Source organism: Branchiostoma belcheri, unplaced genomic scaffold (assembly GCF_001625305.1).
Source record: "Branchiostoma belcheri isolate BF01 breed outbred unplaced genomic scaffold, Haploidv18h27 scaffold20, whole genome shotgun sequence".
NCBI classification, from domain to species: domain Eukaryota; kingdom Metazoa; phylum Chordata; class Leptocardii; order Amphioxiformes; family Branchiostomatidae; genus Branchiostoma; species Branchiostoma belcheri.
The window spans coordinates 2,904,023-2,930,759 of NW_017803491.1; the positions used below are offsets into that span (position 1 = coordinate 2,904,023).

Here is a 26,737-nt window from a genome sequence, read left to right on the forward strand (position 1 = left end):
CTTACAGCTAGCTGTTGTGCAGTACTAGTGAAGTTGTTGTTGTCACATGTTATAGGATATGAACTTGCAAACTGCAAAGGCTGACATAACTTTATCAAGAAGGAAACCGAGAACGCTTAGCGAGTCACAGTTAACTGTGCTGAAACCACGCATTGCTGGTTGGACGACTTGACCAAGGTACATGTATCGTAAAGTTTAGCGCGGCCCTCCCCATGTCTCCTTTGTTTGTTTGTTTGTTTGTACATAACGTTATACATGTACGCTGTAACAGTCATCAAAAGGATATAGACTAGATATAAGGGGACTACAGCCGGCGGCCATAAGTAAGCTTAAATGACATTCAAACAATAACTGACTGCATATTTATACAATGAGGCACTAATGTCTTAAGAGTTTGGTGATATGGTCTGTTACTTGATTGTGACAACTTTTACTTGTATTTGAAGGTCTGAAGTCTGTGAGAATGCAACACTTTAAAAGAGCGGTTTCACAAAACCTCAAACTACCCACCGGTGGGCCTATCGGCTGGCTGGTTAAGGTAGGTCAGTTATTGACTGATGACTGAGTTTATGTTACTTAACGTTATCTATAATTTATTACATAATTATTTATATATAAATTCCGTTTTTTTATGTTAGACTCACTAGATACATGTACTTATAATTGTATGGTTCCAACGTTAGATAAATGAAACAGATATTGTTGTCGTCGACCGCAATATGCATGTTTACCTTCTAAGAACATTTTTCTTATCATTATCGTCATAAGATTGTTATGCTATTAAGATTGTTAAACATTCCTTTTTTGCAGGAATTGATCTTTATGAGGACAAACGATGTAGTTGAGGTTCAGACAGCCAAACTTCTGAATATCCAACCGCACCACCGGGTGTTGGAAGTCGGGTTTGGACCGGGAGTCGGACTGAAGGAAGCCCTGGGTTACATCGGTAAAGGTGAGTTACATTACTTCTACGTTGTTGAATAGTATTAGGAGACAGCAAGTAATTTTTATGGATGACAACAGCGCTCGCATTAATTTTCGCCTGATTTTGGAAAGCAAAACAAGAAATTTTGTTGCCCTCTGACAGTGGTCAACATGCTGAAAATGGGCAAAAATGTCTGTTACCATGCCGCAACGTGGATATGGCAGATAAATATGAAAAAGACATGACAGAATTTACTTGCTGTGGTCTTGGTTCATTTTCTGGTACCCCTATTTACTCATCTGTGTCATTTGCATTTTAGATGCTGGATTCTTCGTTGTGCTGTTTGTATATTTGTAAACTGATATCGTACATCAGAGCCTGAGGTAGAAAACATTATAACCCTATGACTATGAGTTTGAGTTTAAACTTTAGCCATGCTGTTTATGCACATATAATACATGTATTAATTAGTTTCGTGCTAATACGTTACTAATGAAAACTTCATTGCAAGCTCTTGCCCGTATGCTAATTACAAGTACATGTAACATGAAAATAAAGGATGGACAACAGAATGGGTAACAATTACCAGTATAGTATGTGACTACTCTAACTTACTAAACACTAAATTCTAACTTATTAGTAATATATGTGTTTGATGCTACTTGTTTATTTCATTTTATTGCTTTTGCATCAAGGGAAATTCCCTTTACGTGCCCATATACTGCTGAAATATACTATGAAGACATCGCCTGTTATAAATGTATTTTCAGATGGCCCGGGTAAGGTGTATGGTCTTGAGTTGTCTCCACAGATGGTGCATGTCGCCACCAAGCGACTCCAACCGTACATTGCATCCGGCCAGCTACAGCTCACCCTCGGAGATGTCATGAAACTTCCCTATCCTGACAACTCCATGGACGGAATCTTCCACGTCAACTGCTTCTACTTCTGGGACGACCTTCACCAGGGCTGCAGGGAGCTGTACCGCGTTCTGTCGCCAGGGGGCAGTGTAGCAACCGCCATGAACAGGACTGTCGTAGAGAAGTCTGTTGAAAGAGGGCTCAATTCGTACGCCCGTCATACTGACCCACAAGAATACATGAAGGCCCTTGAGAAGGCAGGGTTCGTGGGATTTAGGGAGGAGGAAATTGGAGAAGGAAAGAACAAAATGTACGGTTACACTGCGAGTAAGGAAGGCAAGGACAGCTCACCATGATGACAGGAAAGGTTATTATATTAAAGAACGAACCCAGAATTTTTTTCTTTAATACGGAGGTCATTTGCATTATTAATGACGAAGTGTTGAAATGAAACATTGCCAACGTATAGGAGGGTTTAAACCGGCATAAATACAATAGAGGGGCAAATTTAGAATTCATTAAATATAACTATCGAATTCAGAAATATCGTATGCAGAAAAAGTCTACGACTGAATCTTCTACGTCAACTGTGACTTTTTCTGGGACGATTTGGCCAGTACTATGAACAGTAAAATTGAAAACCTGTACGTTCTTTAGTGTCTTTTCTACGCCTAAAATATGGTGAAATAAAATTATAAACCGATGTACACAGAGAAAATTTTCTTCTCACATAAATATGTGTTAATAGTCTTTTCTGAAGCCCCATTGACTTATTTCTGATCACGGAATAGTCACACCGCTTTTCAAAAGTACACGTAGGCGCTGCAAATTTCCGTCTCGTAAACGGTCGTCCCCTTTTGATGCCATATCGCTGACTGGTCGATGCCATACCCGAGCGTATCATAATTTTTTTAGGTCCAAAAACGTATAAAACGTAATGCTTAATATATGCTATCAAAAGCAACATTCGTATTGCAAATGTAAAGTTGGATCAAGCTCGGATTCGAACCCGGGTCAGAAGACTGGCATCAACCGTATCAAAAGGCGACGACCGTTTACGAGACGGAAATTAACGTAGGCGCTGTGCCCAATACCGATTGAACCGAACGTGAAGTTAGCATATCCAGGACAAAAGATACAAAATCCGGAAGTTGCAGTACCAAGGTCAACCACCAGGAGGCCCACGTTGGACCTTCACTTTGAGAGAAAGAAAACAGAAACAATACCTTTGTGTTTCACAGAACTAATTAAACAACACTATTCTAATAGAATTGTATCTTGCGGTCAGTATGTTATAAGCATGTGTTGTTGTTTTTTTTTTTTTTTAATGAGAGATGTCATTCGACGACATGCATATAACACGTTACCTGTGAAAATGACCCTCACCCCCACTGAATGTTTGGAACATTCCTATGACCTATTTTACGAGCCGGCCATAACGTTATGCCGTCTGACGGCCATAGCGAAGTTGTGTCGTCTCGATACGCTATCCACACGGTGGACTAAGAACCACAGTAAGTATATTATTACGGTGATGGTTTCGGTTACGGTTACAGGTCCGGTACATAGGATGTGGCATAACGTTAGGAAGTGGCACGAATCACAATAGGGGGAGGGGCGGGGCGGTATTATTGGAGCGAGCATAAGAATCAACAAGTTAAGTCCCAGGTTTTGTATGATAACGGTTTTTGAAATGATTAAATCAAGAAAAGGCCCCAATAACACCTCTATTCAGTTTTATTATCGTTGATGAAAAGGGTGTTGAATCGAAGGATAGTTATTTTACGGCACTATCGTTGTGGACAAAAATTAACTTGAAAAGTACACATTCAAGCCAGTAACACTGCTTCCTTGGCCTATATACACACCTTTTATATCCGCTGTTTATCGTCTGTAGTGAGCTCGCCATGCAGCATTTTAAGGAGGCGGTTTCGAGACATATGAGACAGCCGTCCTCGGGACCTGTAGGCTGGCTTGTTCAGGTGCGGTGCCAGATTTTTATTTTTTCCTTTTATGATTCTATTGGGGATAGTTTAAAGGTTAACGGCGAATGATATAGAATATAAAACCCATTGTGACAATTTTTGTCTTGTAGTAGCAAGCGTTCTTGACTTTTCAATCTAGAAAATGTTGCTTTTGGTTGTTTTATATATACACGTTATTACTGACACAGAGGTACAGATTCATAAAACATAATCCTTTGGAACTTTCATTTTCTTCGTCAGAGATTCCTTGAGAAGAGAAACGATGGTCTTGAAAGACACGCGGCAAAACTGCTGAACATCAAACCGCATCATAACGTACTGGAGGTCGGTTTTGGTCCTGGGCTTGGACTGAAGCACGCTTTGAACTACATGGGATCGGGTAAGGACGGTCCTAGCCTGGGTGCCATCCGATTTGTGTAACGTTAACGGCCGGCAACCCTGGCAAGATTTTTACCGTTACAAATCGGATGTTACCCAGGCTAAGATGGTCCAGGTTTAATATCAAACAGGTTTGCATGATACAATTTCAATGTAAACAAGATTTCAAGCTTGAAGTAGATATAGACTGACTTGATAATGTGTGTGTGTGTTTGTGTGTGTGTGCGTGTCTGTGTGTGTTTGTGTGTGTGTGCGTGTCTGTGTGTGTGTGTGTGTGTGTGTGTGTGTGTGTGTGTGTGTGTGTGTGTGTGTGTGTGTGTGTGTGTGTGTGTGTGTGTGTGTGTGTGTGTGTGTCTGTGTGTGTCTGTGTTTATGTGTGTAATTAATGATTTTCCTCCAATTCAGACGGACCCGGTATAGTCTATGGACTGGACATATCTCCGCAGATAGTAGGAGTCGCCACCAAGCGGTTTCAATCCCACATTGCAGCTGGAAAGCTTCAAGTCACCCTCGGAAGTGTTTCGAACCTCCCGTACGTCGACAGGTCTATGGACGGGATATTCCACGTCAACTGCTACTATTTCTGGGACGACCTGCACCAAGGCTGTGCGGAGCTGTTCCGCGTACTGTCGCCAGGCGGCGTTATGGTCGCTACTATGAAGAAGGAGAGGGTGCAGCTGTTGGTTGACAGAGGTTACAACGAGTACGCCCATAAACTCAACCCTGACGGATACATGGCGGCGCTGGAGCAGACTGGGTTCATAGGAGTGGAGCTAGAGCACCTCGGAAAAGGACAGAAAACATTTGAGGCAATATTTGCCTATAAGGAGGGGGCAAGGCAGTAACAGCATAGGAATAAAGAAATAAAGCAATGGAATGTTAAAAGCCATGTGTCTGTTTGTTTAATTGTTTGTTTGTTTGTTTGTTTGTTTATTCATCTGCTTGCTTCATTCTCTCAAAAATGGACATCTACATTGAGACAGTCGTACGTACGTTGATCGTACGTACGACTTTCACAATGTAGATGTCAATTTTTGTTACATGTCTGGATCATTTTAATGCGGTTTACAGAGCCTTTAGCAAGTTCCCGCTATTCAGGAAGACCATCAGACTCTGTTTACCAGGTAACATAACCACCCTTAAAATAAATCAAAAGGTCTTTCCTGGTAGCTTTGCGGCCCGTCTTCGTTTAGCCAGACAATTACACTTTCTATATTTGGAGATTGCTGCCTGGGTGCATTCCATAGGGCAGAACGTCACCGTTTGGGCAACTTTCCCAGATAAACTCTTGGTGTAGTTGTAGTATCCATGCCAGGGATGCCAAAACTACGGTTGCCTGGCGGATTTAAATCTGCTTTAGCTATCAAGATAACACTCACTTAAGATAATGAGAAGTCTTCTATATATACAGGAAGTTTCTCTATGATGATCTGTGCATCTAACGATTAAGTAGATATCGAAGTCGGGACTATTTGACAGATTTTAGAAAAATATGTGAATATCACTGGCCTTTTTTTATTTTTACTTCTCGCAATATACTCCATTCAGATCGTTGATTTTCGTTTTCAAAAAAGATGCAAATTACACGAAAAGATACAGTTTTTGCCGGTTCATTTATTATCAGCCCTCACCCCACCGCAACATTTCTGAAAAGGCCCTAATTATCACTTTGCCGTGACCTATGGCCAGTAAACACTAAACGTTATGACAAACCGACAGCGACAAGCCCAGATAAGCTCCCTTGTTATGTCAACATTTCCCAGTTCAGCCGTTCTCAGTTTTCCAGAGAGTCCAGTTTTGGAGGCACTGCGCAAAAATGATCGCCTACACTGTTGTGATACTTCTCGTGGCTTCCACGTTCAGTGAGTACATATATTTTTACATCATATATTCTAATGTGTTTAACATTGTTGGAAATGGTATACGTAGGTTGGTGCGGTCGCGGGGCTCTTCTTTTAGTTTCCTGTATGTAATTTTCTTACTTTTCTTCTGGGAACTCTATCTTTGCCTGAAACGCGGGACATGTCTTTTTTCAGTGAAGTGGCATTGTTTCTGAAATGCTTGGTAGGATCCCGTGCTATGTCTTTTTGTGGGCGCAAGTACTTTTGTTGTTTTTACGTTGTCAAGCTATATTTATGTGACATGATAAAATGATAAGGAAATCGCTGAAACATTGGAATTTGGAGTTTTGATTTTGTGTTTTTTGTTTAGGACGTGTGATGATTACTTTTGTTTTTATGTCACTTGTGGCCCCAAACAAAATGCTTCGGTCACAATTTATCTCTTTTTAAGCAATACAAATGAAAAAGGACGTTCAGCAATAGTTATAAGAAATGTTCAAATGTAATTTGTCAAAACACGAAAATATCAAATCGTCTGAGGAACTTGAATTGTTTCAAGCAAATACGAATGCCCCTCCCCCCAGTTCCCACCAACCTCAAGCCCCTCTTGCTTTATTTGGCGGTTGCCAGCATTCCACGGAAATGGTGTTTAAAGTTCAACAGACAATGGAATGTTGCCGTTGGCAGGACTTGTAATGAAATCTCCATGCTGTTATGCATGGTTAACTAACTCTTCTGACGCACCTAGCGGTCGAACTGCCAGGTGCAGGTCAACAGCAAGTTCCGAGATTACTTTGGTATTCCAAAGCTATTCCGCTGCTTTTGTATTACCAGCGGCACTGGAGTCCTATAAAAACTGCTCACTTTGTCATTGAATAAGAAGTTATCTCTGATTTTCCCTTTGAAATCCTTCCAAATTCCCCGGAAATGCCATTTCAGAAGGTTCAATTTTTCAAACGCTCGCTGGTCCCTCAAACAGTAGGAGGAGCCCGCCCCCCCTCCCCCCAGCAAAATCCTGGCTACGGACATTCCTTTGTTTGTTCTTTGTAAAATGTTTAATGGTAAATGTTACCGTTGAAGGTACGGCAGATGCCCTGAACTGTCTGGAGTGCACCAGTACGGACGAGACCTCGCTCTGTGCCAGTGATCCGTGGAACGGTGCGGAGACATCTGCCTGTCCTGAAGATTATAACAGGTGTATGGTGAGTTCAACTGTTTTTCTTCTTTGTATTTTTTTGTACTTTTCTGGATATTCACAATAGATATTCGCACTTGGAGACTTTGACATTTTAATGGATAGCAAGAATAAGCCATCTACATTAGGGCACACCAACCTTCTCTCTATCGGGACGGGGGGCGTTACCGACTTCCGACGAACTTTGACCCAGTGCAAAAAAAATCAGATGTCTACAGCACTTTGGTCAGATTGCTGATGAAGACCGAGAAATTCGGACGAAAGTTTCGGTGAGTCAAATTCTTATGAGTTAATTGGAGAACAGTTTGATTTTTACTGTGTAAATTACTAACTCAGATGAACTTTCATGCTAGCAGGAATAACGGTTTTGTTGTTTCCTTCGTAGACCGTCAGACTGGACCTGAACGGCAACTTGACGATCTCTCGGGCATGCGCCACCTCTGAGAACTGCTCGGCCCCGAACCCGTGTTGGGGAGTGATCGGGTCCTGCTCGGTCAACAGGCAGCTCTACTGCTGTAACACCGACGTCTGCAACGACCATCTCACGCGACCAATCACAGACTCGGCTGAGGAGAGCCCGACGACGTCATCACCAACTCAAACCCTGATTGGCGGTGATATGGATGTTGCAACGACCAGTCTCCCACCCTCTGGAGTGACAGTCACCGGAGGAGGAGCTTACAGCAGCTTTGGCGGAGTCTTGTCCTTTTTGCTACCAGCTGTTGCCCTTTTCATCACGAACCGTGACACTTAACTTTTGCCGGCCACTCCATGAGAATATTAATTAGTTTGTGCTGTGTATATATAATCAATTCGTTTTTACAGTATAATTGGACCTGAAGACACTAGAAATGTTTGTTGCCACCCTAAATGGGGTGGACATGTGTCGTTACGACAAATGGCGAAGGCTATGTTTGCTTTTAATAGAAACACTACTTGAGAATCATTATAACTAATCCCTTCTTTCCTTCATGACCTATCCATCCTTCTGTCCCTACCTAATACACTTCCTTCCTTCCTTCCTTCCTTCCTTCCTTCTTTCCTTCCTTCCTTCCTTCCTTCCTAGCTTGGAACACTGGGATAGAAAAATAGAGGTGATCTGAATGACTGTATACTTATACTCTCCAAGCAGAGGTTTAGGCTTCGGCTTATTTTTGACGTGTTTTAGGCGTTTTTGTCGAGCTCTCGTTTTTGTACTATCTTTTTTTTCGCCAGCCAAATTAAACTTATATAAATATAAGACTATATGTACTGCCTGGCCAATTTGATACCGTATGGCAGCCACCGAAAGATCTGTTTGAAGATTAGTATGCTGGCCGCATACATGTGCGCGTCATTGAATTAAATGTGGGTGGTTTGTGTTACATGTATCATGTATAATAGTTATATGCTGCGAATAAACAACGATTGATCATTATGCTCTTTGGAGGAAGCACGAATGCCATATAATGTTTCAAAGAGGTGGGTTTTATCAAATCGGTTTATCCATAATAGAGAAGGATTTAATTATACCTTTTTCAATTCACTTTGGCAGGACTCTGTGACCATCTCTGTTTCACTGTCGGCTAAATTAGCAAGACTGGGATTACGGGAGGTTCAAAACAGAACGCTCTTTCTTTAGCCATAGTCCATGTTGATTTGATTACATGGATGACATCCTCTGGGAACCCCAAAACTGATGCGAGCGTGCGAAAAGTTTGGCAAAAAAGTTTCCTTCATTATGAAATCTACATGGTCATGAAGGTTGAGCAAATGACAAAACAAGCAAACAAACAAACAAACAGAGTATGGTATGGCGTATAATAGACTCTTCATTTTCATTTCTTCACATTTACCTGTTTTCCTTTGGAATTTATTTTGACATTCTACGACATTAGTATCGTTTTCCCATATATTTGCTAATTTTGTGGCTGCTTTGTACGATTTACAGTATGGTAGAAAACTTTTTTTGAAAACGTTGAAAAACTCGTGCGCGCGCTGATGTCCTCCATGTAATCAAATCAACATGGCCTTACTTTACATGTACGTGTGTACCTTCAGCAAATAGAAAGGGCATCGGCGCGTCTTGTTAACCAATGCATTTAGTAACTTCACGTTGATCTTTCTGTCATGACATTCTACAGTGTGACCTGTATCGCCTACACATCTCAGGATACTTCCGTTCTGATGGAAATCACTACGTGTCCCTGGCAGGGCCGTTGTCAGAATCACCATGTGGTAAAAACTGTCTTTGTTGACTGTAGTGTAGTAAACATTTGACCAAGTCACGTTCGTTTGGTCTCGCGAGATTTCACGTGACGTCACCGCGTCTCACTCGATTTTAACTTCTTTAGTCCAGCCCTCTCCCCTCATCTGTCTAGCTTCGCCACGCCCAGCGGCCCTGAACGTTCGTGATAGTGAAGAAAACGTCTCCTGCGATACGTTACAAACTACATCAGTGCACGTGGGATCGTCCATGTGATTTTCATCCTGCAGACAAGTGAAACTCCCGAGAAGTATGAGGCGGCTTTTGGTTCTACTGTTGCTGTGTGGGCTGTTGTTACGTGAGTGTAATTTTCCTGCTTGTTGAAAACAGACTGCGGTTCCTGCATCATCCTTTCTTACATCATTAGTGTACTTGTCCGATAGTCTTTTTGTTTCCAGAAGCTAGTGATGATTCCATTCAAAGATGTACATAACTTGTGTTATTCCTGGCCGCCCTGTTCCAATGGCATACATTCCTGATACGTCACCTAGCTGTTGAACAATCCCGCACTAATTTCAATCTACGTATCTTCATAACTGTTTGATACACACGTAACAGGAAGACTTTTGTGGGGAGAGGATTGGGGATTTCGTTCTCAGGGAAACCAGGGTCAACAAAGGCGTTCCCCGCGCACATTACAAAGAGTTACAGTCAGTGTATTTGAAAGTCTAAGTAGGCAATAGCTGCGTGGCCGGAACAAAATGTTCGTAGGGGACAACACTTCGCTTGTCTGGAATAGTTTTACTGAAGTTAACAGGATTTGACAATATCCAAAGTTTGGATAAATATTTTCACGTTATTAAACACTCAAAATTTTTTGGTAGTTCTGGACATTTTGTAGCTCTTGTATTTGCTTTGGAAATGGTGTCGTTTAAACACTACAAAACCATGTGATGGTCTCAACACACTACCTCAAACCAAACATATGGGGACAACTGCGTACTAGTATAATATCTAAACTCCACAGATATGGCTATACAAAAATAAATAAGTAGGAACTGAGGTTATAGGGATTTGATTGTTGCAATATTTTGAGCATATGGCTCGTTAATTTGCCTCGCAGCTGGATGCTGAACGCAAACGGGCATTGGTTGAGGAAAAGTCTTAAACTAACATAAAACTTAAAATTTTATACGTACTCAGAGAGATGCACTGTAAGTGGAATTTGAAAATGTGTATTCTTTTTAGATCAATTTATATCCTTTGTAGGTTCGTTATCTTTCCTATTCTTTTTGGTTCCTCCTTCAGTTACGTATTCTAATACGTCATTCCCCACGCACGCATTTTTTTTCCTTTTTGTCTTTTGTTTCAGCATCCCTCCCATCCAACCTCAACATCATTCCCGCTTCGTCCCCTTGATTCGCGAATGTCTCGGAAATATGATTCCTGTTTTGTTGCTGCGATCGCGACAAGCCGAAGCTTTTTTTTTCAGGATGCAGGGCGGGAAAGGAGAGAAAGGGTTTCGGCCCAGACCGGGGCAAAGCTGATTTTGTACGGGTCTGTGGTTCACAATGGCTGGGAACGGGCAGCCGGTAGCGACCCCCAGGCTCCCGGCTTTGTGTCCCGTCGTGTCGCCGACAGGCCGTATCTCACACGGCATTGTGCCGGCAAACACACACAAATCTGCTGTTTGACTTGGCCGACGCGTTAAGGCATTTAAGATCATCTATAATAATTACACGAACATAGTGACAACGTTAGAGATGAGAACTACACATTGAACGTCTATGAGTACTTAATTGTTGAAACATAAATGTATATCACAGTCATGAAATGGAAATAACATAATTGAATGAAAGTGAAATTCGTAACACGAGAATTCTAGACTTTCTGTTCACGTATTGCATCGTAACAAAATCTAAAATTCCATATATTTGAAGAGCCGAAAGCAGTATTAGATGAAACCATCTCATGTGCAACAATGCTGGAAAAAAACAACAGATATCTGTCGTACTAACTGGTCCTATTAACAGGTGGGCAAAGTTTAAGAGAGTTTTGCTCTACAACTAGTGTTTTACTTTGAATTGAGAGAGAAACTACAGAACAGGTGGTCTGTTTGGAGTCACAAGACACCACCACCCCAGAGTCGCGACATTTGCTCCCCTGCGTGACATCATGTCCGGCATTTAGAGCACAGCGGTCTCCTGTAATCACCGTATTTACACACGTCCACGCCGATAATTGTCAACGAAGTCCCTTGCATAAGTAGTGAGTAGGGTACTGGTTAGCCTCCGGGCTTATAAGACTGGGGGTTTGGTGGTCGGCTGTTTTCTGGTTTGCAAAAGACGGGGGTGATTCAACAAGGCCGGCTATGTTGTCTATATGCAATCAGAAAATAAATATAGCACTTAAAAGCTCCCAAAGACCCTGAAGAGCCCCCAAACCCCCAGTTTTTGGCATGCTATGGAGGCTAGGTACTGATAGCCTAGCGCCTATAGCCTACTAGCCTCCTGTGCAGGTCGACCTCCGGGCAGGTGGGAGTTTTGATACTGCGTTTTTTAGAATTTTTAACCGGCCATCCCACGACCAGCTGCCCAGAGCTGGTACAATCCTTCTCTGGGCGGCTGGTTGTAGGATGGCCGGCAAAGAGAACGCGTTAAAAATTCTACAAAACGCAGTCAAAACTCCCACCCTGCACTGGAGGCTACCGGTAGCCGGTCACTGACCGCACCGAAGCACTAGTCTCCGTGATCCACAACGTGGGCTGAGGGATAATGTGTCATGTTTATATTGCAGATACATGCCCGAGGGTTAACGGCGGCAAGTACAGACAGCATGTATGAAAAAATACAACGATATAAGAGACTACGTACGTCTAACGTTATGCAACATTCTTCAACATACGTGGTACATATAGGTTTGCTGGGTATGACGTTTTCTTTTAAGGCAGTGGATGACATTAGCCATGATAAGTGGGATCTTTGATGTAGTAGAATTGTTTTCTCATGGTAAGGAACAGTGGGAAAGTAAGCTTAAGGGTGTATTTTGGTGTAATTTACCAGCGCCATTCAATACGTTTGGCTACCATAGAGTTCATTTGTCAAGATATGTTTCGCTCCCATGGCCGGTTACTGGCCATATTTTTTCGCCGAAACCACAACCCCCTGGGAAGGTCTGGAGGCTGCTGAAGTACCAGCTGGAGCAAGCACTGAGGAGAGACGCCTAGCCAGGGATCAATTCAAGAACGGTGTTTAAATCGTCATAAATTAACCGGCAGTGCCAGACTGTTATACGAGAAGGTGGAAGAACAACGGTTTCACACAGAAGGCCCGATTCACATGGCCTGCATATGGGAACAATTTTATCCTCGTGCGTTTTACTACGCTCGATCGCCCCCAGTGGAACTCAAAGCTGAAAGAAGAACACTTAAAATTCAGCCTCCTGTGCAGGCCTCAGAGCCGGTGGGCGTTTTAATACTGGGTTCTGCAGAATTGTTAACGCGTTCGTTTGCTGGCCATCCTTCAACCAGCCGGCCATAGCAGCCTGGGCGGGTTGTGTCCTACTACGGCCGGCTGGTTGTAAGCTGGCCGGCAAACGCCTACCGCTCGGAGGCCTGCACAGGAGGGATAAGAAAACGTACTCTCCAAGCAGAGGCTAGTGGAGAAGATTGTGACCTTTCTATCATATGCCCCTTTTTCTGTCGCTACTCCCCACCAATATTAGCTCAGTAAACAGGGCATATGTTAGAAAGGTCACAATCTTCTCTAGCCTCTGCTTGGAGAGTAAGAAAGCGCGCCCCACCATAAAAACGTAGAAAACGCCGCAAATTAAGCAATTAAAATCTAATATTACCACATGACAGCCTCTGATGCCAACGGTATTTTTACAGACCGTATCTGCCTAGGGATAAGGCAATGTAAGGGCAATGAATATTGAACATCTCTCAAGCCAGGAAAAATATTTTCACCATTTTATTTCCTCCCCTCCATCGTGTTTGCTTGAAATACCCCTTCAAATATCAATCTGCAAAGAATTGCTTCGCATGTATATCATGTATATCATCCACTGTTTTCTTCCGTTGTACATGTGCACATCATATGTGGTTTTGGAATACGTTGTTGATTTGAAATGAAAAAGAAATAGACTAAGGTTAACCTTGTAGTGTCCGCAAAATAAGGCATTGATTTTTTTTCTTCAAATTACCGGTACCGTACCGGTAAAGAAGAAAATAAGTGAATCATGGTTGACAAATAGCCTCTAATTGCACATGAAAGACCATTATGGACCATTGTTAACAGCTCACGTTATCAGTACTCTGTCATTTCGATGGCTTCGACCATACCAATTTACTCCAAGCCAAAAAGGAAAATTGTCAAACCACGTTTATCTAGTCTTTACTTTGACAGCTTTTGTGGGTACGATTGGATAATCGCTACACATTTCTTTCTACTCAAAAATAATCACGCCACCGGTACCGATTACTGAATAGTGAGTAAGATGCCCTGCACATTATGTTAAACTTGTAATGGCCCACAAGGAATTTGATGATGACGTGCGCAGACGACAGTATAAATGCCAGACTCCTTACAGGTGCGTTCACAGGTTTCTTCAGCACATTGACGTACGTAGTCCGATACTACAGAACCATGGCGCTTAACAACACTACTAGTGCGGGGGATTGGCGTGAGGATGGAGGCGGCAGGGCGCTTAGCCATCTCCAGTGCTACATCCTCCTAGCAGAAAACCGTACAGGCCCGGACGTGGAAGCCTGCCACGCCGCCACCGCAGCGTCGGAAGGGAGCGGAGGGACGTCGGGCGCCGCGGCGTACGTCTTCGGCCTCGCCATCATCCTCGCCAACGTGCCGGTCCTCCTCGGCATCGCCAGGAAGAGAAGCCTGCACAAGCCCATGTACTACCTCATCGCTAACATGGCCGGGGTGGACGCCATGGCCGGGGTGATGTGCCTCGTCCTACCGACGGTTCGGCAAGCAGGGGGCGGTGAGGGGACGTACCTCAAACTCTACACCACCCTGTTCTTCTCCGTTCTCCTGTCTCTCACGGGACTGATGCTGCTCACCCTGGACAGGTACATCTCCATCTACCACGGCCTGTTCCACCAGACCAGCATCACCGGGAAACACGTCGCCGGGGCCGTGGTCATCACCTGGGTTCTGAGCGCGCTGGTCTCCTACTCCCCGCTGTTAGGGTGGACTTGTCGTGTCACAAACGTTCGCTCAGACATGTGTCTGGACTTTGTGGACTTGAATTACTTCATCTGCCTTGTTGTCATTATCTTAGCAGGCGTGACTTCTGTTGTGGTGGTAAATATAAGAATCTATCTAACCTTAAGGCGACGACTGTTAACGGTAGGTGTGGGCGGGAACGACCACGGGAATGGCCATCTACTGGGAGGGGTGCACATGGGCGCACAGCAGGTCAAAGCCGCAAAAAAGAAAGCCATGACCGTAGCCTTCCTTGCATGCGCTTGTATGGTGAGCTGGGTTCCTTATGTCGCCGCCATAGTCCAACTGTTAGACGGTCTCTATATGCGTAGCGTGGAAGAAAGGCTAGCTTACAGGCCGACCGTTTTTGGCGTTGCTGTAGTATTTCTGGGAATATTTCCCGTCTTGAACCCGGTTTTGTACGCATTTCGCTTGCCCCAGCTACGCAAAGCTGTCAAGAAATCGTTTCAAGACTGTTTTAATTTCGTTTGGTCCAGGCGATGTAATAGAAACGGCAACCAAGTCGCACCGGCACTCAATGTTACGACAAACGCTAACACTAGTACCATGGATACGCAACCGCTACCGACTGTGGACGTCCACTAAATCTGTCAATCAAAAATTATGTTTGTCTGGTTTTTGTTGTGTAGAGAAATTAGCTTCAATTACCTGCGATGTCACTTCGTTGTTAGGAAAGAATTGATTGATGTTGTATTCTCTTCGTTGAAAATAAAAGTATGTCAGAAATTCTACTTTTCTGTCCTCTTTACAGGTGGGTCAAGCTTTCAGTTATGTTAAATGATTGTAGTACAAGATTCAGATTCTGAATTTATCATAGGTCTGCATTTTTTTTAAATATTTGAGACGCGCAAAACATCATATTGTTTTTTTTGTCAGGTGCAGGATTCTAACCAAGGGTATCATCGAACACAATATACAGTAACGTGATCATTTTGCCCGAAAACGGTTGGATATCCATTTTTAACCGTGCACACAAGCCGTGCGTCATGTCACTTTGCAATGATGGAGAAATAAGATTATCTGCAATTGAATATCTGCAATTGAATATCGCCGATAGGGATGTACCATAATGTTATTTTTTCTGCAAGGAATTAGGACGCGTTTATACCTGATTTCCTTCGATCAAAGATTGTAATCGAGAATGATCTCGAGATTTATTCGTATAGCCGGTGTAATCTATAGCTAGCCTTCGCAGACTTGTAGGCTGACGTCGTTGATTTTTTTTCGAATTCGGGTAACGACGTCCGCGGAGGGACGGTTTTGCCGTGGAGAGAAAACGGTTTTGCCGGGGAGAGAAAGCGGTCTCTCTGTTCTTGGGCGGTGAAAAACTCTGTACTCTGTCTCCGGCAGACTCCCTCCGCTGCAAAACTGTCCCTCCGCGGCATAACTTGCGTCGCTCCCCGAAAAAAAAAAACAATTAACGCCGCCATCCCACAAGTCTGAGAAGGAGGCTAGGTACATTATACAATCGCCCTTCGGCGTAACACATCAATTGTGGGCGAAATCCACTTTGCACTTAAACATGACCACTATAGAGTTACATCTCCCAGCGTCATGTTTTGGTTAAGTGCAGTCTGTGCGCCTTGGCATGTGTACACCTTGAGCCGCGCAGGAGTCAGGCAAACATATCCCGTAACGTCACTGAATCATGTTTGGCATTAAGAGGGCTTCAAATATGTCCAGGTGTGGGTAAAAACGTGAGCTGGTGGTATTGCGCGTATCCGTCTCGTAAATGGTCGTTGTCATTTGAAACCGTCGATGTCATATCGCTGAATGGTCAATGTCATATCTGAGGGCATCATAACATTTTGGGGAGGCAAAACATTCAAAACGTACATGAACATTTCAATTGTAAATGTACGACAGAATAGTTTTAATTAAGATATTTAATTTGTGAAAAAATGAAGAGCACAAGCTGGGATTCGAACGCGGATCAAAAAGTGTAATCTTAATCTAAAACTCTACACCACGAAACATCACGGTGTGGAGGGAGCGTGCTACTTCACTTTAAAGTTTGCCGTTTTGCGATAATACCATCTACCGTTTCAAATGGCAACAACAGTATACGATACGGAAATAAGAGGCGGGGTTACTGCCTTTTGTGAAGATCACATATATATAGTTCCGCCCACCCCAGTTAAAATATGCAAACGGCGACATTTGGCGCATATGCACCCACACTCTCATTGGTCGAACCAATAATTGCAATGCCATTATTGGTTAAACGGCTAATTGTGATGGACGGTCAGGATCGGTCTTTACGTGGGCGTCATGCACAGACTAGATAGCAAAGACTCGGTGATAGAGAGGAAAATGCAGATTTTTTTGTACAATGTAGCTTTATTAAACATTTTTTCACTCTCCTACTAGACCTTTTCTAAACAAATGACAAGCGATAACAGCTCAAGGACATGTACTGCGCAAATCCCCTAATTTCTAGGTCCATGGGATTTAAACGCATTATCACTACCTCTGTTCCCAAGCTGGCACCCACTTACGCTGTATACCTTAGCTTACAGTTTTGTTTGATTCTTCAGTAAGCTCACAACTTGGTAAAACTAAAAATATCATCAAGTGGCTATAGGATAGGATCACAGTGTTTGCGTATGAGGGGTCATCTGTATTTACTATTCAGTCGCTCTGCACTTTTTTTTGCTTTTCTACCTGCCCTGTTCTGTGATGTTTTCCTTTTTCCTTAACAAGATTCAACGGAATTTTTTTCCAGTTTTCGTCCCATGTGCAAACTAATAGTGGTTTAAATTGAATAGCTAAGGAGAAAAACAGATTTTTTTCAGAAATAGATGTGGCCTACAAATACTGATTACACCATCATGACGCCGTAATATTAGGCTATGTTGATTTGATTATATGGATGACATCCTCAGGGAGCCCCAAAACTGATGCGCGCGAGCGAATAAAAAAAAGTTTTGCAAAAAAAAAAGTTCCTTTCATTATGAAATCTACGTGGTCAAGATGGTTTGGCGAATAATCTAGTCTTCAAGTTCATTTCTTTACAATTTCGTCTTTTTTCGTTTGATTTTGGCATTCTACGACATTGGTATAGTTTTTATTAATTTTTTTTGTAACTTATGGTATATTTTTGCTCATTTTGCAACTGTTTTGTGCGATTTACAGTATGGTTGAAAACTTTTTTTTGGAAACAGCCGAAAATTCATGCGCGCGCGGATGTCATCCATATAATCAAATCAACATGGCCTTATGTATAACCATGGCGGTAAAAATCACCTAGAGAAAAAAAATCAAGATCCATACTTAGCCTTAAATGCTGATAACCCATTCAGTCCAACACACACGCTACATAGGGTAAAAACCTTGACCTTGCCCTCCCAAGGCCAAAGACAAATAACAAAAGATCATTTTTGAACTCGGTTACCTAATTTGGTGTGCAAACATATCCTGCCCAGGCCTTCCGGTAAGGGCTGTTGTGGAAAACCAAAAAACAAGGAGACGTTTGAGATGAAACGAAGCTAGAATTCACGTCGGCACAATGAGGAGGAAAGATTGCTGGGGAGAGGATGGGGATGTGTGTCTGTGGAATGGTGTTCTTCTATCTATCTATAGCAATCACTCGTGATCTTTATTTGCGATTGTATACAGATTCATGTACAGATACATGGTCATTTACAGGTACAAATTCATGTACAGATATACAGATACAGACTTTCCGAGTAGGATGACCGTGTCAGTCCCTACACCTGGGTGAGGGTCACAGTTGACACGGTGGCCTTCGCGTGGATGCGAATCTGAGACCCACACACTTCTCCAGCGGATCCATATCGAGGGAGACGTGCTGGCTCCGGTTGGGATGCTTGCAGCGAGATGCCGGATGACTTGGTTACGCCTTGATCACGCCAGCCCGCCTGGCGCTGCTCTCGTCCGCCAGCTGAGGACAACTGCCGCTGGAGTCTTGTCCCTCTAATTGAAAAATTCTTTTGTATTCATGGGTGTTTTTCGACCTTGGGTGTGGATGCCACTCTATGACTAGTTTCGCGTAAATCTGTCGTTCAACTACGCTTTATGTATATATGTGGAATTTTTCAATAACGCTTATCAATTCAGGCTTGCAAACATAACGTGCTACGTGATTACTCTTCAGGAAGAATTTCCTGACAATGCTAAAGGTTGAATTGAAGCGGCTGGATACGAGTAACAGTCAATCAAAGCATCTTCCTCTTCTGTTCAGTACATTGTGTTTTGAGCACCTTTTATGGCAACCTTTTTATATCTCCGCGCGCGATTTTCCTTTAGGCCACAGCAATTAAATTTCATGGATGACATTCTCCACAGACTTCAAGTCTAAATATATATAATGCGATAGGGCGAAAAAAACTAGGAGGAGAAAAAACAGGATTCCTACATTTTCAAATGTTGACATCATAAACCTTGTTAAACAAGAAATGATACCTATATTGTGCTGAAGTTTACTGCCAACTATTATATATTACAAAGTCCATTTGTCACTGAAAATTAAAAGTTATCAATCATATTGTACAAATAATTTTAATTCATTGAACATCGCATGTAAAATGATTTAAATGCATCACTGCATCAAAGTAAAAGACAAAACAATGAATCAGAACCTTGCCTTGTCTCCTCGGTTCACATTTATCTGCCATCCACGTCCCGGTAAGGTAACGTTAACATACATCTTTGCCAATTTTCGGCATGTTGACAACCTTGGCAAGAAAATTTCTTTTTTTTTTTCTCTCCAAAATCAGGCGAAAATCAATATGCGCGCGCTGATGTCATCCATAAGAATTACTTGATGTGGCCTTACCCGTTCTTGAACTGGGTAGCATGATATAACATGCATGGAGGGATGATATATATGTACACCTTTCTATTTACTATACTTCTCATTGACAGCCAACTTCAAACGTCAAAACACACCGGTGGCACATTATATTTAGTAGTCATCGATCAAGCAGGTCGTCACTGTGTTTATATATATAGTGCGAGGAACAGCACTGTACTAATTTTGATGCAGCACTGATACTGATAGTGATACGAAATTTGCTCCAGATGCATCCGCCTAAAATTAAAATAGAGCTAATGACGGTTACAGTTGTATTGTGCATGTAATTCTTGTCCTTCAGAGGATACTGAATCGAATTCTCGAACTCTCTTATCTTATCTCTTATCCCTTCCTCCTTCCCCCCTCCCCCTTCCATACTACTAGTAACAGATGATACAATGTATTGCAAAGCTATCATTTTCTAATTCTCCTTTATTCCATCCCTGTATTCTAAGTTGTTTTAGGTTGTTTGTATGTTTGGGTTCTAACGTGAGTGGGCGGAGATTGGGTTTCAGTTGATTGACGGGATTTTGGCCCTGTATATGGATTCAAGGATGTGGTCTCCAGGAAACCTACATTGTATGAAATATAAACCATGGTATAATAGAGAAGCAAGTTTACCATACAATCGTATGCATTCTACTGTATAATTCATTATCTACTTCCTGGAAGTTTGTAATCTCTGATGTCTTGTTTACATTGTATCATGTATCGTGTTTGATAACCTGGATGTGTTTCCCGTGTGCAGGTGTGTCGGGCCTGCGGTGCTGGGAGTGCCGGTCCCGGGGGGAACACACCCGGTGTGAGTACCAGCCGGGTCTGGTGGCCAGGGCAACACAGTGCACGGACAGGGAGAAACGCTGTCTGGTACGGTAGACATTTGGCCTAGCCTCTACCAGGCTTCGGGAGGCGGCTGTTAAGAGTAGAAATTGGCCAGATAGAGAGATAACAAGCCGAGGGAGTTGGTCTGCTAGATGCGGCAAAATGTACTCTCTATCTATCTCTAGCTAGTAGACCAATTCCTTTGGCATGTTATCTCTCTATTTGGCCAATTTCTACTCGATCTTTCCGGCCGCCTCCCGAAGCCAGAGGCTACATATGGCTAGATGCCCTCTCAAAGTGTGGGTGCGTAGTTGAAGAGAATCCGGATAATCTCCAAGCAGATGTTTGGCGGCAAAAACGTTACATTTTTTAGAACTGGCCGTCTAGAGAGAGTCCTCAACCGTCCCCGATGGCAAATGGACACTCCTCTGGACAATGACTACTTTGTAACGGAGATCATGTTGGAATCATTTTAGCACTTTGAATCAATTAATGTTTCATTTTCACACATTTAAAACGTTGATAAATTGTTGACACTTTCACTAATTCTTGTGTACAATGAAGGTATCTCTGTGTTTTTTTTTCATAGACTTCCAAAGCCAAGTCCAACGGTCACGTGACGGTTGTTCGCGGCTGTGCCACGCCTGCGCGGTGCATCCTGTCTGACTGTGACGGAGTGACAGGGAACTGTTCCAACCAGCAGTACTGCTGCGCGTACGACATGTGCAACGACGAGTTCTCAGCAACCGTCACCATGGAAACCACCACCGTCACCACCCTGGGGGACCGAGTCGACCAATCAGACGCTGCCACGTCAGACCCAGCCGCCGGTCAGACGGCGCCCAAGATTAGTGACTTCACCAAGAGCGCAGGGCAACGCGTCAGTCGTGAATTCGGACTCATTGTAGTAGCGTGTTGCTGCATTCTTTTGATGACGTCATGGTGACTCAATACTGACCTTGACGATATGTAGGCACGTAGATGCTTGTATATAAATGCTTAGTGGTTAGTGTATATCTGTCGTTGAATTGAAAACTAGTATCGTGTTAAACAACAGCGTACACACTGTACTTGGGAACAGTTTAGTAATATATTCATACATGCGTGGATCGAGCCGTCTACGTATGCGTAATAAAAGATGATAGACATTGCACAATAATGCTTTTAAAGATTATCATACGTTCAAGCTTGATTGTGTCATTTTATAAAGATGTATAGTTGTGAAAACATTTCCTCCTAGAAACTACACTTTCATACTATATGAACATGTGAAAAATCCACTGGGCATTTAAGATTGAAAGATGAATAAAAGATGTTCTTGATAAACACTCTGTTTTGACTGATACTTTTACATAAAATAAGCTCTTACAAGCTCCTACTATATAACAGTTCTAACTTGTAATCCTGTCGTCTGAAGTGGCATTAACTAGGACGTAGTGAGGGGATGTAATTAAGAAACACGTCAGATACTTCCGGATCAACTGTTAATTTGTTGCTTTCGATTAAGAATCATGGAATTTCAAATGTCACCGCCAAAAGAACCCCATCAGGTCATCATCCAAGATGATCAAACTTCGTTGGTCAGAGCATCAGCGCCACCTTGTGATCTGTAACAGAGCTGCAAAGATTTGTACAACATCCAGTGATGGCAATGATCAGGTACATGTATATCAACGATCACTTTCCATTCAAACATTGAGAGAGGTGGACCGAGAATTCTTGTAAAATTCGACTGCTGTTCAACAGTGCTACACACAACATCTTGTGAACAATTTTACTGGCAACATTTTCATAGTTGAATACATAAATTTCCAACCAACAAAAAATCCACAAAGCCTCATAAATCCTCCATAAATCCAGATTTTTAGTCTTATATTGTATTAAATGTGTGACTGGGTTACCGGTAGTTTACGCCTACGCTTGCAACCATACGCTGTCACCAACGTTGGTGCATTGGTATGAAAGCAAGCGGCAACTTACGAGGTTGGTACTTGGTACCTCCATGCCAACATATAGGACTGGACAATGACAATGACTGGACTGGACAATGATGTATTTTTTGTTATTATTACTATTTATTACTGTTATTGGTTAATTATTGTGTTTTCGTTATTATCATTGCCATTATAATTTATTTATTGTTTTTGTTATTATCATTGCCATTATAATTATTTATTGTATAATTTTTGTATGCTAATGTTATTATTGGTATGTGATTGTTGTATTGTGCTGTGTAATACAGGGCCCCGTTGAAAAGCAGTGCCATCACTGAATTGGGTTACCCTGTATAAAAATGACGGAAAAAAAAATAAAATAAATACATATACAGGCTAGGAAATGAGTAGGGACAATGAGGTTGAGGAGAGACTAACATAGTACAAAAGGTAGTAATTCTGTCCTCGCTCCTTCTCTCTTCAACCTCCTTGGTAAGAACGATTAACGGTTTACTTTTCGTAGGCACCAGTCTCATTGCCCTAACCCTCCTCCTTAGTACTAGGTTATGTCAATGAAATACAGGCAAGCACACTAGGTGATAGATGATTCCCAAGAGACCTTTACGCACGCAAGAACTATTGTTCCTTAAAATACATGCTATAAAAAACCTGACAGGTCACCTGAAGCGTATGTATTTCTGGGATGCTCTTTTGTTTAAAAACACAAAGAAACAGCTGATACCTTATTAATAAACGATGAGAGATACGATTTCTGTATTCTCCACAAGTGACAAATACTCGTACGGAAAATTGAATAATAATTTAGACATGGCTGCATTTTACGTTTTCTTTCATCGAGCGTTTAGAGCATATGGCTCAGTACGCTTTAACAGCGCCACTAGGCGGTGAGTTTACATTACTGCAGGTTTAATGACTTCACGTAGGCGCCATATGTTGACAATTTGTCTTGCCCTTTGCGGCCTCTCCACCCAAGAGCAATGCCAATATAACGTAGCACTTCCAAAGGTTAGGTCCATATTAAATATTCCCGTTTCCTTGGTGCGTGAGTGCAGTTAGATTTTTCGTTCTTTCAGCAAATTGAAAATTTGGACTCGTTGTTGACTTTTGCAATAGATGCTGTACTAGAACACTTTAGACAAAATACGCCCAGCATGTTATCTGTCTTCCTTGTTACTAACATCGACTTCAGTGCAAATTAAGTAAAAACTGCATGCCACCTCTCCCCCTCAGTACTGCCCCATTCGTCAGAGGGTTTCCAAGGATCAGATGACGATACAAAAAGGCTGTCTATAATTATATAATTATGGGAAGGGCAGGCGAAAGACCGGTTTCTGTTCAGCGAACCTTAAAAGTAAGTCGGTGTTTTACAACAGCAATGCCCCCATCCAACTAGCTTTTGGCTATATATCATTGCGACTTTCCCAAGACCAAGTTCACATCTAGACACTTTATATTGAATTGAAAAAAAGCCATCGCTACCACCACATGTGTAAACACACGTGAACAATAGGGGATGTGTAGTCTTGAAACAGGCCACGTTTGTTACAATGTTAGCACAATACATTTGAGTCTCGTGAGAATTACGTCCAACACGCGATAATTCAACAACCAATTCACGAGCGATGAGGGCCCTATTCTTACTTCTGTCGCTTTATCTGTCTATGGGTCACAAGACACATTACCCACGCTACCATTTTGTAACCTGCAGAGCCTGTTTTGCCTTGTGTATTTTGAAGACGTTATAAAAAAATACAAAGTCACCATTGAGTGTTGGTCGAACATGTCCATTCTATTTAAAGAACTGATTTCTGGTGTCTACAAACACAAATATTTGTGTTGGCTCGACTAACAGCAGTCGTGTCATACACATCCTGGAACTATGAAGTAAAAATATTTCTATAAACAGTTCATTCGAACAGGCCTACAGGCCTAGATGTAAGGGCAGAATATCTGACCAACGTACTGTTTCTTGTCCTACTTGCTATCATTTGACTTTGAAATAATTAAGTATATTAGACTCAAATTACTGCATATTGAGACAGCAATTTATCCCAATATTACATTGGTGAATTGAAACAATAAAACATTCATAATACAATTCCACTGAACGTAAGTAAAAATATCTGCTGATTATCGTTCCACATTTTTTCCATCTTCAGGAAATACCTTATCTGCACCATACGATGTACCCAACAAGTGACAGCTACTAAACAGTGTTTATATTCACCGCAGTTCAAGCTCCATTGAGAACGACCCACCCGCCCTGTACTAAACAAGACCACCAGTCTACCGCCCTGCCCTGTCAAATTAACCTGTCGTCTGGGTGGGTAAAGTTACATCCACTGATCAGCTAAAGACGCGTAACATATGTACCAATACATATGGAAACAATAAAAATGCTACCATTTGATGATATATTGCGAAGCTACATTATAAGCTACATATCTTTGGAATGCTTTGAAGCGGTGTATACCTTTTACTCGTAAATAGATATAATATAATAACGATATGTGCAAATTTTAAGGAATGCTTTCTCTACAAGGCTGTCTTTGGGTGGTAGCTAGTAGCGTCTGTCTTCAAGAGGTGTTAGAGACTTAAAGAAAGACAGCTGGCACCTGTGCAAGAGAAGCTATCACCCTTTAAATGTTTAAGTGCCCTTCTGTAGCCTTATTTGGTGTAAATGTTCTTTTCTAAGTCACCACCGGCCAGAGCTCCTCGTGTTTGTTGTCCGATCCTGTCGCAGAGCGAACAGGCGGTCTCTGTCGGCTGCGGGACCTCCTCCATCCCCTCTCGCACCTGCGGCTTGTCCGCCTGCCGGCTCGCGTACTCTCGGAACAGCCTCTCGTAGTAGCAGAAGATGCTGTTAGCCAGTAGGTTCTTCCTCGCGTAGTCGCGTCCGTTCTCGGCAATCTGTCGGGCGTCGTCGTCGTTCCTCTTCGCCCATCGTATCTTCGGGACCAAGTCTGTCAGATCCTTCCTGAAGGGAATGTAGTGCACGTACGGCTCCAGGTCCTTGTAGAAGTGTTCGTAGTACACGGACTCGTGTTTGAAAACGGCGCTATCCCCGGCGAGAAGGTACGGGAGGCGGTACGCGGCGACTGTACCGTCTATGTTCAGCTGGTACTTGTACTTGAAGAAGTCGAAGAAGGAGATGTGCTGCACCTTCGGTCCGTACTTGGCCTCCTCGTCGCGGAAGAAGAAGAAGTTGGTGAGGGCGGCGTCGATGAGGTCGGGGTATTTGCGGCCGAGGTCCACAAGGTTGAGCCTTTCCCGGCGGCTGTCCCGGCCCCGCCACAGCGCCTGTTCGGTCTTGTTCACCCACCGAGGGCCGGTGTTTCCCTGTACCGACAGCATGTCCAGGCTAACCCTCCCCATGGTCTCTAACGTGGACTCTGTCAGATCGTAGGTTGGCATGACGATATCCCGTGTTTCATCCGACCCGCACCACGACAGGATCGGGAGAGGTCCGTCCTTGGCCGGTCTCTTCTCCAGCGGCCAGTCCCCGAGGTTCACGAAAAACTCGATATCCGGGATCCGTACTTTCCGTGTTAGCGAGTGCAACGTGGAGTCCATGAACATCTTAAAGCCGGTGTGTTGTCCGTGACACTTCCGGTAGATCTTGCCGTCCTTAACCGTGTAGTGACACAGGCTGTGATGGGTGCCAAACCGCTCTACAGCTTCCTTGGAGAGCCGGTTTAGATCAATCTTGGGGAATATTTCGAGATCACGTTCGATTTGGGGAAAGGCAGAGGGACACTGCATGTCGGCTTCCCACTTCTGGTGGTCCTGTTGAGGACAGTAGCAGTTCTCGTGGTAAACGCGGCCGGGGAGGAGGTATGGGGAGTCCGCCACCGGTTCGTCCCCGCTAAACACTTCAATTTTCAGCCCGTCGTAACTATCGAACATTCTGTACCTTACGATAAAAGTCCCGTCTTGCCGGTCCAGTTTCTGCACCCAGACGCGGGCCCTGCCGCCGCTAGTGGACGTGATACTCACCCTGAACGCCTTGTCTCCGGGAGAGTAGGTGAAGTTCTCGCCGGCGGTATCTGTGGCCTGGATGTAAAACCATCGCGCCGGGACCACGAAATTTGTCTCAAGGCCGGGGCCCCATACGGTGCTCTTGGCGGGGCACACGACCCTCTCCCGCTCGTATCCCGTCACGGGGTCCCGTAGGGGGAGCACGCCCAGCACGATGCTCGCCAACACGAGCGAGATGATCTCCGATCGTGAAAATCCCATCGTTTTAGTGATATTCTGGCCGATTTGGGCCCCCTGAACTCTACACAAACCAAACCCAGACTGAAGTTTCTGGTTTCTTTCTTTTCCTCCTGTATTTAACCCCTGACCCAAGGCGATACCAGTCATCCAGAAGGGGAGCCACTTAATAAACATTCAAAGACAACAATACTCACTCATAATAGATACATTTTCAAATTTCAATTCTATAGTTTATATGTTTTATTCTCTGAAATTATCTGAGACTTTTCCAAAACTGTCTAAAAAGAAACAAGTGTTTTCACACCTCTATTTGA

General features: G+C 43.1%; 5 protein-coding genes across 6 annotated transcripts; 4 read left to right on the plus strand and 1 right to left on the minus strand.

The window, feature by feature from the left end:
• LOC109469150 (uncharacterized methyltransferase YdaC-like) lies at positions 1 to 2,295 on the plus strand. 2 transcript variants are annotated; one of them, XM_019767556.1, is made up of 4 exons: positions 1 to 177; positions 447 to 538; positions 811 to 952; positions 1,696 to 2,295. In XM_019767556.1, the coding sequence occupies exons 2-4, from the start codon at positions 464 to 466 to the stop codon at positions 2,139 to 2,141; spliced, it is 663 nt and encodes a 220-aa protein (XP_019623115.1). In that variant the 5' UTR covers positions 1 to 177; positions 447 to 463; the 3' UTR covers positions 2,142 to 2,295. The 2 variants fall into 2 exon arrangements, with proteins under 2 accessions (XP_019623115.1, XP_019623116.1); XM_019767557.1 differs by lacking the exon at positions 447 to 538 and having other exon boundaries at positions 126 to 177.
• Positions 2,296 to 3,688: 1,393 nt separating this feature from the next.
• On the plus strand, positions 3,689 to 5,026 carry LOC109469152 (uncharacterized methyltransferase YdaC-like). Its single transcript, XM_019767558.1, has 3 exons — positions 3,689 to 3,767; positions 4,011 to 4,149; positions 4,554 to 5,026. The coding sequence occupies exons 1-3, from the start codon at positions 3,693 to 3,695 to the stop codon at positions 4,991 to 4,993; spliced, it is 654 nt and encodes a 217-aa protein (XP_019623117.1). The 5' UTR covers positions 3,689 to 3,692; the 3' UTR covers positions 4,994 to 5,026.
• An 868-nt stretch (positions 5,027 to 5,894) lies between these two features.
• Positions 5,895 to 7,976, plus strand: LOC109469156. The gene is made up of 3 exons (XM_019767564.1): positions 5,895 to 6,010; positions 7,070 to 7,191; positions 7,570 to 7,976. Exons 1-3 carry the CDS (start codon positions 5,965 to 5,967, stop codon positions 7,936 to 7,938), a joined length of 537 nt encoding a protein of 178 aa, XP_019623123.1. The 5' UTR covers positions 5,895 to 5,964; the 3' UTR covers positions 7,939 to 7,976.
• A 6,039-nt stretch (positions 7,977 to 14,015) lies between these two features.
• On the plus strand, positions 14,016 to 24,477 carry LOC109469095 (lysophosphatidic acid receptor 1-B-like). The gene is made up of 4 exons (XM_019767478.1): positions 14,016 to 15,153; positions 20,177 to 20,295; positions 20,840 to 21,123; positions 24,438 to 24,477. Exons 1-4 carry the CDS (start codon positions 14,016 to 14,018, stop codon positions 24,475 to 24,477), a joined length of 1,581 nt encoding a protein of 526 aa, XP_019623037.1.
• LOC109469142 (KDEL motif-containing protein 1-like) lies at positions 23,897 to 26,526 on the minus strand. Its single transcript, XM_019767543.1, has one exon. The coding sequence runs from the start codon at positions 26,442 to 26,444 to the stop codon at positions 24,873 to 24,875; it is 1,572 nt and encodes a 523-aa protein (XP_019623102.1). The 5' UTR covers positions 26,445 to 26,526; the 3' UTR covers positions 23,897 to 24,872.
• Between the last annotated feature and the right edge of the window lie 211 nt (positions 26,527 to 26,737).

Bases quoted from the DNA above. Each gene is read 5' to 3' on its own strand.
- LOC109469156 (XM_019767564.1), top strand. From the start codon at position 5,965: ATGATCGCCTACACTGTTGTGATACTTCTCGTGGCTTCCACGTTCA. The intron at 6,011-7,069 runs GTGAGTACATAT...TTACCGTTGAAG, and splicing joins TCTCGTGGCTTCCACGTTCA to GTACGGCAGATGCCCTGAAC. The intron at 7,192-7,569 runs GTGAGTTCAACT...TTTCCTTCGTAG, and splicing joins AAGATTATAACAGGTGTATG to ACCGTCAGACTGGACCTGAA.
- LOC109469152 (XM_019767558.1), top strand. From the start codon at position 3,693: ATGCAGCATTTTAAGGAGGCGGTTTCGAGACATATGAGACAGCCGTCC. The intron at 3,768-4,010 runs GTGCGGTGCCAG...TTTCTTCGTCAG, and splicing joins CTGTAGGCTGGCTTGTTCAG to AGATTCCTTGAGAAGAGAAA. The intron at 4,150-4,553 runs GTAAGGACGGTC...CCTCCAATTCAG, and splicing joins TTTGAACTACATGGGATCGG to ACGGACCCGGTATAGTCTAT.
- LOC109469095 (XM_019767478.1), top strand. From the start codon at position 14,016: ATGGCGCTTAACAACACTACTAGTGCGGGGGATTGGCGTGAGGATGGA. The intron at 15,154-20,176 runs GTACCATGGATA...TCCCGTGTGCAG, and splicing joins TACGACAAACGCTAACACTA to GTGTGTCGGGCCTGCGGTGC. The intron at 21,124-24,437 runs GCAACGCGTCAG...TATTCACCGCAG, and splicing joins GACTTCACCAAGAGCGCAGG to TTCAAGCTCCATTGAGAACG.
- LOC109469150 (XM_019767556.1), top strand. From the start codon at position 464: ATGCAACACTTTAAAAGAGCGGTTTCACAAAACCTCAAACTACCCACC. The intron at 539-810 runs GTAGGTCAGTTA...CCTTTTTTGCAG, and splicing joins CTATCGGCTGGCTGGTTAAG to GAATTGATCTTTATGAGGAC. The intron at 953-1,695 runs GTGAGTTACATT...ATGTATTTTCAG, and splicing joins CCTGGGTTACATCGGTAAAG to ATGGCCCGGGTAAGGTGTAT.
- LOC109469142 (XM_019767543.1), bottom strand. From the start codon at position 26,444: ATGGGATTTTCACGATCGGAGATCATCTCGCTCGTGTTGGCGAGCATC.